Source organism: Pteropus vampyrus, unplaced genomic scaffold, assembly GCF_000151845.1.
Source record: "Pteropus vampyrus isolate Shadow unplaced genomic scaffold, Pvam_2.0 Scaffold110, whole genome shotgun sequence".
In the NCBI taxonomy this organism is placed as follows: Eukaryota; Metazoa; Chordata; class Mammalia; order Chiroptera; family Pteropodidae; genus Pteropus; species Pteropus vampyrus.
The window spans coordinates 1,935,373-1,949,593 of NW_011888891.1; the positions used below are offsets into that span (position 1 = coordinate 1,935,373).

At 36.6% G+C, this 14,221-nt stretch overlaps 1 protein-coding gene across 1 annotated transcript in view; it reads left to right on the top strand.

Moving 5' to 3' along the window:
- The window catches only part of USP28 (ubiquitin specific peptidase 28), a 53,376-nt gene extending 44,042 nt beyond the window's left edge, over positions 1–9,334 (top strand). The window contains exons 16-25 of the mRNA XM_023533760.1: positions 269–497; positions 1,277–1,415; positions 1,567–1,753; positions 2,740–2,835; positions 3,538–3,716; positions 3,836–3,914; positions 4,712–4,791; positions 5,353–5,476; positions 7,190–7,385; positions 7,765–9,334. Coding sequence (XP_023389528.1) covers positions 269–497; positions 1,277–1,415; positions 1,567–1,753; positions 2,740–2,835; positions 3,538–3,716; positions 3,836–3,914; positions 4,712–4,791; positions 5,353–5,476; positions 7,190–7,385; positions 7,765–7,940 — 1,485 coding nt within the window. The 3' untranslated portion in view covers positions 7,941–9,334. The remainder of the gene's footprint in view (positions 1–268; positions 498–1,276; positions 1,416–1,566; positions 1,754–2,739; positions 2,836–3,537; positions 3,717–3,835; positions 3,915–4,711; positions 4,792–5,352; positions 5,477–7,189; positions 7,386–7,764) is intronic.
- The last annotated feature ends 4,887 nt before the right edge of the window (positions 9,335–14,221 follow it).

A 14,221-nucleotide genomic window follows, 5' to 3' on the forward strand; every position in this document is an offset into this window, starting at 1 on the left:
GTATATATTTTTCATTAGGAGTAAGAAGAAAGACAAAGTGTCTTTCTTTCTTTCTCTCTTTCTTTCTTTTTCTTTCTTTCCTTTCTTTCCTTTCCTTTCCTTTTCCCTCCCTCCCTTTTTCCTTCCTCCCTCCCTCCCTCCCTCCCTTTTTCCTTCCTCCCTCCCTCCTTCCTTCCTTCCTTCCTTCCTTCCTTCCTTCCTTCCTTCCCTTTCTTTCCTTTTCTTTCTCAAAAGGACCTTTTGATTTCTCATGACCTTTTGCTGGTAATACTTCATTTTAACTCTGTCTTTGTTCTTTTCAGAGGCAGCTCCAAATGAATCAGATCAGATGCTAGGAGAATTGGAAGCCCTATCTGTTGAACTTAAGCATTATATTCAAGAAGATAACTGGAGGTTTGAACAAGAAGTAGAGGAGTGGGAAGAAGAGCAGTCTTGCAAAATCCCTCAAATGGAATCCTCCACCAGCTCAGCATCACAGGATTTCTCTACGTCACAAGGTAACCGAGAAGGGCATTTACACCAGTGGTCTGGTAGCATTCGTGCTACACTCCCTCAGCCAGCCCTGTGAACTTCAGCTTATTGAGTAATGCCACAGTGTGCAACTACAATATAGTTCAAATATAGTTGGTATTGCACAACCTGGTGAAATAACTTGTGGCTTCAGAATGTAATTCTGATGAGTAGAAATAATAGCAGAAAGACTAGCTACCTCTACTTTAGTCTTTTAGTTTTGCTTATTTCCCAGGTTGTAGGGGGATCTAGGATAGGATTATATGATAACAGAAGGAAACCAGACTTTGGGTGGGGAGCACACAATAAGAGTACACAGATGTCAAATTATATTCTTATATACCTGAAAACTTTTATAATGTTATTAACCAATGTTATCCCAATAAATTTAATTTATAATAGCATTAATTATAATGCTATATACAAATATAAATGTATCAAAGCTCAAGAACTTTTAAAATATGATTCAAAAGTTTCTTTTTTAAAAAGGGTGATCTTCCTAACAGATGGTTGCTTATAGGAAGTTTTCTTGGCATAAAGGAATATGACAACGTTGGGAGCCCATTAAATTTTATAAGATCATCAGTGGGTTCTTGCTGAGGTAGCCATTTCTTCTAGTCACAGTTTCTAGGGAAACTTGCGTAGATTTTTTAAAGGTTTGTTAGGTCGTATTTTAAACTTTGTATCCATCCTGCTTGCCTTTTACAGAGCGTTCTAGACCTTACTTATTATCAGATTCTAATTCCTTTGTACAATTCTTTATCAGAGCCTTCAGTAGCCTCTTCTCATGGGGTTCGCTGCTTGTCATCTGAGCATGCTGTGATTGTCAAGGAGCAGACTGCGCAGGCTATTGCAAACACAACACATGCCTATGAGAACAGTGGTGTAGAAGCAGCCTTGAGTGAGGTGAGAATGACTTAAGACTGGCAGGCTTTCAGCAGAAATTGCCACTGTTTTTCTCACATTTCTATTATTCTGTGTCTCTGCTGCTTTTAACCAATCCCTCTTTATTTCTCCTGTTTTTTCCTCACTTGTTCTCTCCATTCTGCTGCTACGGCTTAAGGAAGCTGAACCCAAGAAGTCCATGCCCCCGGAAACAAACCTTGCAGAGCAGTCAGAACAGCCCCAAAAGGCTAATGATGCAGAGTCTGCTGCCCAGCCTAATTCTGAGGTCTCTGAAGTCGAGATTCCCAGTGTGGGAAGGATTCTGGTTAGATCTGATGCAGATGGATATGATGAGGAGGTACAGAGATTAGTACAGGGTTTAGCTGTTTATTATCAGTCTTATATTCTTTTCTCATGTAGCTCAATATACTTTAAGGTGTTTGGCAATAATTAATATTTTCTCATTGAAACAAATAGTGGACAAGGGGCCCCTCTGGTTTTGACCTTAGTTACTATTTTTAAAAAGATGGCTTTGTTCCCGCTGTATAATGCTCCCCATATGTATATACTTATGGCGGCACTGCAGAGTCTAGATGGCTCAGAAAGGTAGAATTTAGTTCTTTTTTTGGTATAATGAACAAAAAAGTTGCCTTTTAAGTTAGGAAGTTTTGTCTTTAATAGTATTAGTCAACTTTTTCCTCCAAGTGTAAAATTTTCACTTGTTTGTGAGCAAAACAAATATAAATTAAAGTTGTTTTTTTAATTTAAAGCTTCAGGAAGAAGCTGTAGAATCCCAAGTTATTCATTGTATATCTCCTTTACAATTATCACTGCCAGATAAATAATTATGAATCTTGTCCCTTGGGTTTCTATTTTTTTCTTGTGATATGTTTTTTAAAATCATTGAATGGTTTTCATTTTATAAAGTCATATTCGTGCATCCCCTAGCTGCCAAATGTACTGGTTGTCCTAGTAAAAGTCTAAAATATTTGTGCGTATACCCCAAACTACAGAACTAAATTGAAGTTCTCATTTCAGATACTGCTCTGAGAACTATAATTAACTTGATTCTTTAGCAGCACCATAGTAGATAATTTTAGACTTAAATTGTTTTCTTCTAAATTACAGAGAGTATTACAGAGAGTATATATGAATGCGTGTAGAGGGCCAAGGACTGTATGTGTGTATGAGAATAGGGTGTGAAACTTGACTTGCAGTAGCTGCTGGCCAAGGAGCACACTGCCATGCTTCCCTTCAGCAATCTGCTCACCTGTCTTTCATGCAATCTTCTTTTGAACCTTTCTTCTCCTTTTTCTTTTTATGTTTTGTGCCCTCTTGTGGTAGGTGATGCTGAGCCCTGCCATGCAAGGGGTCATCCTGGCCATAGCTAAAGCCCGTCAGACCTTTGACCGAGATGGGTCTGAAGCAGGGCTTATTAAGGTATCTCTGTTTTTTAATATCTCAACCTTATACCACAAGTATCATAATAATGAGACAGTAATTCTATTAGATGGTAAAAATAGCATTAAAAATGACTTTTCACTGAAGTAGAACATAAAACTCCCTTTCCTGTCCCAACAAAAGAATAAGCCATCCCACCATACTGGTCACTCCTCCTCTCTTGGCACTAATGCAGCTTTGGTGGGCAGTGCCATTCTGTGTCACACCAGCCTGGAGGGCTTTTTCTTGTTTTTAGGAAATGTCTATTAATAAAACTGTAATTGAGACATTGCCTTTGTAATTTGGGGGCCATAATATGGGAAAGTAGGCCATGTTTTTCAAGGTACTTGAATAAAATTTGAGGTACTCGAATAAATTGCATTTATGTGGATTTTTGAAATTCAGGTCCTTGGGATGCAAGAGTATAACTGAAATACACTTGCCAGTGGCGCTTGTGGCTGCAGAACTTTATAAAAAATGTTTCTTATGAGTATAGTGTATCTTTGGTCCCAGGATGCTAGAGGAGCTTCATTTCTTATGAAGTGCAAACACCTTACAGATTCCATAGTTGCCTCTAATTCCTTCATAAGAAGAATTTCTTAGCGGTCTTCTTAGAGTTATGAAAACCTCTATAGGCATCAGCTTCCGTGTGCAGAAACCCACCATACACCCTTTTCTAACTATTAATTTTGTTTTTAATAGGCATTCCATGAAGAATACTCCAGGCTCTATCAGCTTGCCAAAGAGACCCCCAGCTCTCATAGTGATCCTCGACTGCAGCATGTGCTTGTCTACTTTTTCCAAAATGAAGCACCCAAAAGGGTAGTAGAGCGGACCCTTCTGGAACAATTTGCAGATAAAAATCTTAGCTATGATGAAAGGTGAGAAGGGGATACTCAGGCAGATCCACCCTCCTTCTGGGTCTGGCTTGACTAACTGCCCTAATGGGGAAGCTGTGCACTGTGGCCTTTGATTGTTTTCTGAACTTTGTCCCACCCAGATCAATCAGTATTATGAAGGTGGCTCAAGCTAAACTGAAGGAGATTGGTCCAGATGACATGAATATGGAGGAGTACAAGGTGAAGTCTTTTCTTTCAATCTACAAAGCCACAAACATTAATTCCTGAGGCAAAATTGACAGTTTTGTATTATCAGAGACTGATTTGTTCTCTGTCCACCCCCAATCCCCGCCAAAAAAAGCTGGGTAAGAATGGATAAATCTTTTACCCTCAGAATAGCAGGTTTCTTTGTTCTTTTTTTTATTAGAATGAATCAGTACTTCATTTTCTTAAGTTAACTACTTTAGTCTTTTCCTTTTGAACTCATGGTTTTAGTTTATTTTAAATTATATAGTTTTCTAATATTTTTCTGTAATAGAAATTAAATTTTTGTGCATTAAAATGCATATATAACTACAAATTTTCCAAAAAAAGCATTGTATTATACATAAAATAATGTTAGATACCGCCTAAGGTGTGCCTGCCATACTTTTTGAGTTTGTTGCCCTGTGTGATTAAGACAGCCTCGTGTTTTCATCTTTCCAGCATCTGGATGGTTTCTTCTGAATTCGAGGTCATTCATTTAAACTAGAGCTGAGTGACTTTGACCTGGGAGTTGGAAATTAAGATAGTAAATTCTAAAGCTCACATGAAATAAATATTTCTGTTCCTCAGTAGAAAAAAATTAGGATTGATAAGTAGACTTTTATTTTAAATGTTGAATATGTTTTTATCTGAAAGCTTTTGTATTTGTTGCTTTCGTGCGTGGCCATATGTGCTCAATCAATATATGTACTGAATTTAAAACTTTCTATGGTGGAAAGTGTAGAAATAGTTTATCGTGCTCATGATCATTAATGGTAGTCATTTCTTTTCAGAAGTGGCATGAAGACTACAGTTTGTTTCGAAAGGTGTCTGTGTATCTCCTAACAGGCCTGGAACTCTATCAAAAAGGAAAGTATGTTGGCCTTTTATGTCATTAAGATTTTTGGTCAAGACACTGTTATTTATTGATGCCCACGCCGGTATACTAAGAATCGCAGCCATGCATCACCTCCCTTGTCACATGTTACAGTGTGCCTCTACTTTTTCCAGTGTTGCACTTCAGTTTTACTCTAAACTGAAAATGATATGTGTTTTTTCATCCTTCACATAATGATAGATTTATTAGTAATGAGACATAATGGCCAGATTTTCTTTGTGATAAATGAAGATGAACCCAGAGAATGAATTTAAGAGTTAGCATGGACCTTAGTGAGCATTTAGTCCACTTTTATTTTAGAATTAGGAAAAACTAAAGCCAGGGAAGTTTCATTATTTGTCCTGGGTTTCTTGGCTAATTTATAGAAGAGCTGAGACTGGCTGCAGTCTTTGGCCTTCAGGCTTTTCCCAGTACCCAATGCTTCCTCCATCTTTAAGACTTTTCCATAAGTGCAGCCACATATTAGAGAATAGTGAGGTCTAAGCCCTGCATTTTGGAAAGGGGCACTCAGCTATTGTTTATCTGCCATTTTCTAAGGTACCAAGAGGCCCTCTCCTACCTGGTGTATGCCTACCAGAGCAACGCCGCTCTGCTGATGAAGGGGCCCCGCCGGGGAGTGAAGGAATCAGTGATCGCTTTATACCGAAGAAAATGCCTTCTGGTTTGTGCTCTTTATAAAGCCTTGCGATTTTTATTGTTTTGTTGTCTTTACTTCTGCTGCAAGCTATGAAGAAATATAACTTAAAAAACAAAATAATCTCTAACAGGTTTCAGATTTTTCCAAACTCTCCAGAGTAGTTTAACATTGAAACAGGTTATTTTAAGTTAAGTGAATATCATTCTCCTTCAATCTCTGGTAGAAGTTAGGTTGAGAATCAGTTATCACTTTTTTGGTGTCCTTTATATATACCTGCACTATAGCTTTTATCACGTCACTTTCTTACTAGATTGAGAGTTCCTTGAGTACAGATTTTCTTATTCAGCTGTTTTCTGTGTCTGGCATGTAGTAATAAATGTGTATTGAAGGAATGCAGTGTTTTTTTCTGTGTTCCTTGATTAAAGGTCTGAACCGTAAGAATTGGCCCCGCCATTCTGTTAATATCACTGTCATACTGAAGATCCCTCTTGCCTGTTTTGCATTTGGCAGCCACATGGAAAGGCAGACCTATATTCTCTCTGCCTATCCAAAGGCTTAAACAGATGCTTTTCTTTCAGAAAACTACAAGGAGGAGTCTTGCCTTCAGATTGTGTGTCGTGTTTGTCTTCCCTGAAACCCAGCAGAATAGCCCTTCACAGGGAGAGTCAGGCCAGCATTTTTACCTTGCTGTTAATACTAAATGGAGGAGATTAAGTCATGACATATATTGACCTCAAAAGCTTCATTTTATGATTTATACTTTGATTTCTTATAAGTGTGGCAGGGCACTTTGAAGTTGAAAAAAAGGGCCTTGTGGATTTGATGGATCTCAATTTTATTAGTCATGCTTTTTTTTTTTTTTAACCACCAAATACAGATTACATTTTGAATGTTCTGCTCAGCTTCCACAGGAGGGCAGTATTAGTGATTCAGATTGTTTCCATCCCTGGCTCTTTACCCTCAGTGTGCATCAGAATCACCTAGGGAGCTTTCACCAAGTGATGAAGCACAGGCCCTTCCCCAGTCACTTTGCCCATTTCCTGTTTGCCCCGAGAATACACTTGCCAGTGGCGCTTGTGGCTGCAGCGTTTACTCTGAGATAACTTGTGGATTACAGTCCTAACCTTACTCCCAGAGTTTGCCACAAAATATCTCGTTTTTATTATTATTTCCATATTGCTCTAATATATCAATAGTCTTTGGAAACAAATGACATCATTCTGTTTATAGCCTTCTGTTTTTAGTAGTGGTATTTCCATTTACAAAATAGAGTAATTCTCAATCGCTGAAAATGTCAAATCCTAGGAAACATAGCATTCTTATGCACGATGTGAAATTAACACTGGCAGTGAGCCACACTTTTTTTTTCTAAACGGGAAACGATTTAAATTGGAGTCTGGACATCAACATACTTCTACAGGTGATTCTGATGTTCAGTGGAGACTGAGAACCATCGAATAGGCCAGGTATTGAGCATGACCTTGACTTGTAAGTTTAGGCCAGTGGATCAGAGACTTTAGCTGCATTAGAATCACCTTGGGAGCTTTTAAAAATTCCACTGCCTAGGTCACCTGCATACCAATTACATCAGCATGTCTCGGGTGGGGCATCATGGTTTTTAAAGATTCTGTAGGCAATTCCAATGTGCAGTACAGTCTGGGAACCACTTATTTAGGATCTGCTAAAATAAATATTTATCATTCAGACTTTTTTTTTCACCCTGCCTTTAATCTATAGGAGCTGAATGCCAAAGCGGCTTCTCTCTTTGAAACAAATGATGACCACTCTGTAACAGAGGGCATCAATGTGATGAATGAGTTGATCATTCCCTGCATTCACCTTATCATTAATAATGATATCTCCAAGGATGACCTGGATGCCATTGAGATCATGAGAAAGCACTGGTGCTCTTACCTTGGGCAAGATATTGCAGGTATGTTGTGTTTAGGACTTGCAATAATTTCTAAGCCTCTCGAGAACTGTCATCCTACTCTGTCATCACAGTGGTCCTACTCTGTAGCACTGGTTGCCAAACCTTTTAAAGGGGTTATTGGAACCTCCCAGCATATAAATGAGTTAAAAGTGGATCTTTTCTACTGAAACTAGCAATCGGAGCCTGGGCCTCTGTTCCCTTTAGCCTCCCCTTACCTCTTCCGTAGCTGCTGAAGCATCTCCAGGACAACCAGGAAGCCTTGTTTGAAAATATCACTGCTATGGGCTATGGAAGGCCTGCCCATATAGTTGCATACTTACTGGTTTTTACTCAAAGATCTGTTTAGCTGTATATGTAACCATCCCTTTTCCCTCCACAGAAAATCTGCAGCTGTGCTTAGGGGAGTTTCTACCTAGGCTTCTAGATCCTTCTGCTGAAATCATTGTCTTGAAGGAGCCTCCAACTATTCGACCCAATTCTCCCTATGATCTTTGTAGCCGATTTGCAGCTGTCATGGAGTCAATTCAAGGGATTTCGACTGTGACAGTGAAATAAGCCCCCACGTGTTCAAGGCTCATCCTGGTCTTTGGTTGTACTGACGTCTATTGTCACTGTTAACCTTGGGCAAAGAATTAGGTGAAAAAGTAAGATTGAGATCCAGACCCCAACCATGCTGTGTGTAACAAATGATTGAAAATAAATTGCACAAAAGCAATTTCACTAAAAAAGGCATGAACCAGTGTATTAAGATATTTAATTATGCCAGAAGATCTAAAATGGCCTCTTCTACCTACAAAAATGCTTGGCTTTTCTAAGCCTTTGCCACTTTTTAAATTATCTTTCAGACATAAATATTTTTGACAGCAGAATAGAAAGGTGATTCATCAGAACCTGAACCAGATGAACAGCTACTAGTTATTTTATCAAATACAGATGACATTTAAAAATTTTTAACTGCAAGAGATGAGAAGTATAAACCTTGCCTGGCTCCTGACATGTGACAAAATGGATTGCTGATAAACCACCGGCCTTTTACATGTGGGTAGAATATAAGGTCATATAAGATGCTGAAAAGTTGAAAGAAAGCTGCCTTCTTTTTCTTCTTTTTCTTTTATTTTATTATTAAATAAACCAGAAAACCTCATGTTCAGTCCTGAAAGAAAAGAAAGCATTAAGGACTTTAGGTGGAATAACATTGTGAAACTTGTTAAGTGGTAGGTGTTTTTGTTTGTTTTATTTTTTAAATGAGAAGGTGTGTGTATGTAAACTCTCTGGTGTCCTATGCTAGTATGGTTGAGCTTTTTTTTTTTTTTAGTGGTTTGGGGAGGGGGAGCTTTATTTTATTTTTTGTTATTTAAGTATAGCTGGTATACAATATTATATTAGTTTCAGGTGGACAGTATAGTAATTCGGCATTTATACACCTTATGATGTTATCACCACACAGTAATCGTCTGTCACTATGCAAATTTATCATGTTGTTGGCTATATTTCCCATCCTCTTTTTACCCATCTTTCCACCCCCGACTCTCTGAACAAAGCAAAACAAAAACAGACTCAAAGAAACAGAAGAAACGGATGGTTAAAGGTAGCATTTTGATAGTTATCAGCCATTTAGGTAAAATTTTCTAGTGTCTAAAAATGATCAAAAACAGATGCCTAAGGCTCCTGTTGGCCTAAAAGAACATTTTGATGCCCTCCCCTTTTTGCTTTGAAAAAATAAAGAATGTGGGTTTGTAAAAAAAAAAAAAAAACCTATGTGTGTGTGTATATATATATATATGTATATGTAGAGAGAGAAATATCCCCTGTTGAGCACTTTTAAAAGGCTCCAGATTGGGTATAATATTTTAACCAAATTTTTAGCTTAATGAGGGAATCGTGGGAGGGAGGAATGCTTGATACAACTATGCAGATTTTATAAATGTGCAATAAAAGTATTTGTTTTACCTTTGGTGTGTAGTATGGCCTTTATTTAAATATTTATTTTCTATTTTGGAAATGGGTGGACTCGGTAAGCATTTGTCATGTTTCAGTTTTACTTTTTTAAAAGAAACAAGATTAAAGGGTTAAGCTTAATGGGGATGAAGTAAGAGCAGGCAACAGTCAATTCTTGAGCAGCACCTGGTGGTGACTGATACTTTTTATCTCATTTGCTAGTTTCATTGCATTTAAGTGTATCACTTTGTAAGTTGTCATATTTAGAAGGCAAACAATTTTATTTTTTTAAAACAATTATATTATGATTGATGTTTTGGCCTCCTTTTACAGATATTCAGAGATGCTTTTGTGTTTTAAAATTCACTGCAGCGATTTGTTTCATGGGAAAGACATCAATTTTCTTATCTATCGATTACCTTTTACTGTTTGAAATTCTGCATACCACCATTTGCCTTTCAGTTTTAAATCCCTATCATTATTGAAGACTGTGCACAGTTACATTATTTCACTTAATGTAACAACCCTGGGGTGATGAGGACTATGGTTTGTCTAAGGTTAGGTGTCCGAAGTAGTGGAGTAGTGGAGGTTAGTAGTGGCACTAACCCTTGGTGGTCTGTCTTCATAGTCTGTGCTTTTAACAACTGCTCAGTTGTCCTTGGTAGTCTTGTAAAATCTTTTGCTTTGTGCCTTTCCACATTAGTTATTTCTTGGTCAACTATTAGGAATCTACAGTTGGCCAAGAAAAGAACAGATGGACATCTATAGTGTGCGGTGGTGGGTAGTTTGTAAGATTAGGATCCACTCAAACCACCAGGGGAAGTGCTGAGAAGTAATTTCTTTTTCCTCACATTAGCTGGCTGTCTTAGGTATAGCCTGGTTTCTTACAGAGTCCACAAACTGCCTCAGGCTAAGAATGATATTTAAAGGGATGTCAAAAAAAAAAAAAAAATGAGGGGAAAAGAGATGAGGGAGAGGAGGAAGAGGAAGAAACCTAGGTGACCCTTATCTAAAATTCATTAACCAATGTCACCATAAAATATAAATTAATTTTAAAAAATGAAAAAATAAAATGACTTAAGAGTTTGACTTCCCTTAAGACTGGGTTTAGATTTAACATGGTTAACTGGAATTGCAGCCCTCTTCTGTTTGGATTTGTCAGCTCTTAAGAAGTGTGAGGCATATAAATTCATTTTTTACCCCACGCACTTCAAGAGAGGTGTGAAGTGGATACATAAAACAGAATGATTTAAAGAATGAACTAGAGGCTAGTGTTAAATGACAGGGCTGGGATGTAGTAGGAATAAGATAGGAGGGGGAATTTATTGTAGCTGTAGTCTGTTTCCGCTGCTTGGTTTATTGTATTTCGTTGTATTAATATATCTTATAATCCTGCTAGTTGTCATTCGAGTTGTTTTCAGTTTTTGGCTACTAATAATCCTACCAGGAACATTCATGTGTATGTTTTTTTGAGGCACAAGTGAACGCATTTCTGTTGGTATGTAACTATGAGTGGAGTTCTGGGTCATAGGAATAGATAGATATGTCTTTACTGGGTACTACCAAACAGTTTTCCAAAGCAATTATACCAATTTAAACTCCCACCAGCAGTTTATAAGAGTTCTAGTTGCCCCATGTTCTTGTCAGAATTCGCAATATTTTTAAATTTAGCCGTCCTGGTAGATGTGTGATGATATTGTTTTAATTTGAGCTTCCATTGTATTAATGATGTTGAGCATCGCTTTATATACTTAGTGGCGTTTGGCTGTTCTCTTTTGTGAAATGTGTATTTAAGTCTTTTGCCTACATTTTGGTTGGATTTACTGTCTGTCTGACTGATTTATAGGAGTTTAAAAAACATTCCAGTTATGGAAACTTTTGATCATAATGCATTGCACATATCTTCTCTCACTCTTTTTTTCACTTTTTGTATCTTTTGATGAATACAAGTTTTTAATGTTGATATAGTCCAGTTTATTAGTCTTTTCCGTCATGGTTAGTGCTTAGTATACCCTGTCGAGGAAATTATTTCCAAGGTCATAAAGATATTCCGTATTATCTTCTAGAAGTTTTAGTTTTATCCTTCACAATTAGCTAATTGACTTGCACCATTTATTGAAAACATTGTCCATTTCCCAGTGCTATACCTTTGTTATAAATCGTGTGTACTTAAGGGTCTGTTTCTGGACTCTTTTGTCTCTTTTACTGGACTGTTTGTCTACTTGTAGCAATATCACACTGTCTTAGCTAGTGTAGCTTTGTAAGCCTTGATTTATAGTACAGTAAACTATCCAGTTTAGAAATTCTTCAAGATCAGCTTGGCTATTTCTGATCTTTTATATTTCAATACAAATTTTAGAATCAGTTTGCTAATTTTATACAGGTACACACAAATCTCCAGAGATTTTGATTAGGTTTACAGTACTATAGATAATTTGGAGAGAATTAACATCTGATCTATGAACATAGTATATCCTATTTAGGTTTAATTTCTGTATAAAGGTCATTCACATCTTTTATGAAATTTATTCCTGGATCTTTGATGTTTTGCAAGCTATTGTAAATATTGTGGTTTTTAAATTCTGTTTTTAACTGTTTGTTGCTGGTATCTACAACAAATTGATGTTTTTGTATCAACCCTGTATTCAATGACATTGATAAATTCACTTATTAATTGTAATAGTTTATCAGTAGTTTTTTTTTTTTTTTTAGATTTTCTAGATACACAATTATATTATCTGTGAATGATGACTTTTATTTCTTTATTTCAGGTCTTTACAACATTCACTTTTCTTACCTGGTCACACTGACTAGGACTTTGGGTACAATGCTGAATAGAAGTGATAGTAAACTTCCTTGTCCCCCAATTTTTGGGGGGAAAGTTTTCAATATTTCACCATTAAATATGCTATAGGCTTTATGTAAATTTTATTTATTGGATAAAGATTCCTTATAGTCCTACTTTGCAAAGATCTTTTTTGAAAATTATGAATGGATGTTGAAATTTATCAAATGCTTTTTCTATATTGAAATGATTGCATGGGCATTTCTTTTATTCTGTTCATGTGTGATTTACATTTATTAATTTTAAATGTTAAACCATGTGTTTCCAGAATAAACAATTTATGATACAATTTTTTCTGTATATAGAATTTATTTTTCATTTAGTTTATGATTTTTACATGTATATTCATGAAAAATTGGCCTTTAATTTTCTTTTCTTGTAATGTTCTTGTCAGTGTTGGCATCAAGATTATTCCAACTTTATTGAGTGAGTTGGGAAATGTTCTCTCGTTTTCTACTCTCTTGAAGTTTAGATAAGATAGAATTATTTCTTAATGTCTGGAAGAATTCATCATTGAAGGTGTCTGAGCCTAGAATTGTTTGTGTATTTTGTAGGAATGCTTTTAATTAAGGGTTTAGTTGCTTTTATACATACAGGGTTTTCAGATTTTTTTGGTTACTTCCTCTTTTGTCAGTTTTGGAAAATTATTAGAAGAATATCCAGTTATCTAAAATTTAAAATGTATTGGCAGAAAATTTATAATATAGTGTGTGCATGTGTGTGTGTGTGTGTGGGTGTGTGTGTGTGTGTGTGTGTGCGCGCGCGCGTGCACGTGTATGTGTGTGTGATGATGACTTCAGGATCTTAGTGATTTCCCCCTTTTCATTACTGATATTGAGTGACATGTATCTTCTTTTGGGTTATTTTCAGAGGTTTATTGGTCTTTTCAAAGAACTGTATTTTATTTGTTATTCTCTTTTGTAAGTTTTTTTTTCCTGCTGTTTTCATTCAAAGCTCTTCAGTCATGATTCTTAACCTTCGCCACCAATCCAGAATCAGCTGTGTCACTTTTAAAAACACAGCTGCCAAGTGAGTATTTGAGATCTTGCTCCCTGGCATATGTTGTGAATTCGGCTCAAATAAACTTCTATTAAAAATAAATAAACAAACAAATATAGCTGCCAAGGCCTCAACTCTACGGATACTGATTTATTAGATTGGACCCTTGATACTTTTATGCTTAGCATCACAGGTGATTCTGATACACAGTCATGGCAGAAAGTACTTCATAGAACTTTTCATGCCAACTAAGAAAGTGGCTTTACATTATTAAAACACTGAATTCAGTGGTTTGATAGAATGTCTATAGATCCTACTTCAATGATAGTTTATAGGCTTTCATGCTTTCGATATTAATATGTTTTATCTTTGGGACATTTCTCATGTTAAATTTGACTTCGATGGAAATGCAGAAAAAAAAATGTCTTTTTTCTGTATAATTAACTTTTCCTTACCATAAACACATCAGTTTCTTAGAGTTTGCTCACAGGCTCAACTTTTCAGCTATTCAGTCATTAATATTACTTTTCCCTGAACCCTTAAAAAATCCTCCACATTCTTTTAAGTTGTTGAACAATAAAGGGGCATATTAATCTACAAGTCAGAGTGGAACTGGCTTAAGAGATATTTTAAGGGCATTTCTATGTCTTCTTTCAGCGCTTTTGATTGCTGCATTGCCCATCAGTTTGCTGACTTGTTAGGATGACTATCTCAACCTCCTTGATGTGTAGCAGATGGCCATTTATAGACAGGTAAATGGGTCTTACAGGCCAGAGACCTGGTCTCTAATCATAAGATAAGCCTAGATTTGCTCCTACTACACCAGGACCAGAAATTTTGACAGTAAGCCAAGAACAAGAATATTAATTTTGAGTAGAAGTAGGTGTGACTTGGAATTGGCAAACTGGCATGAAAATGGTACCTAAGAACTGCCAGTAGTGAGCTTTGAAAATTGAATGTGTGCTAGGCCTATGTTAATTGCATTCTGGAGGGATGGCCAGTTTTCCATCTAGAGTCTTAATGGTTCGAGGTATCACTGCATGCCAAAGATGGG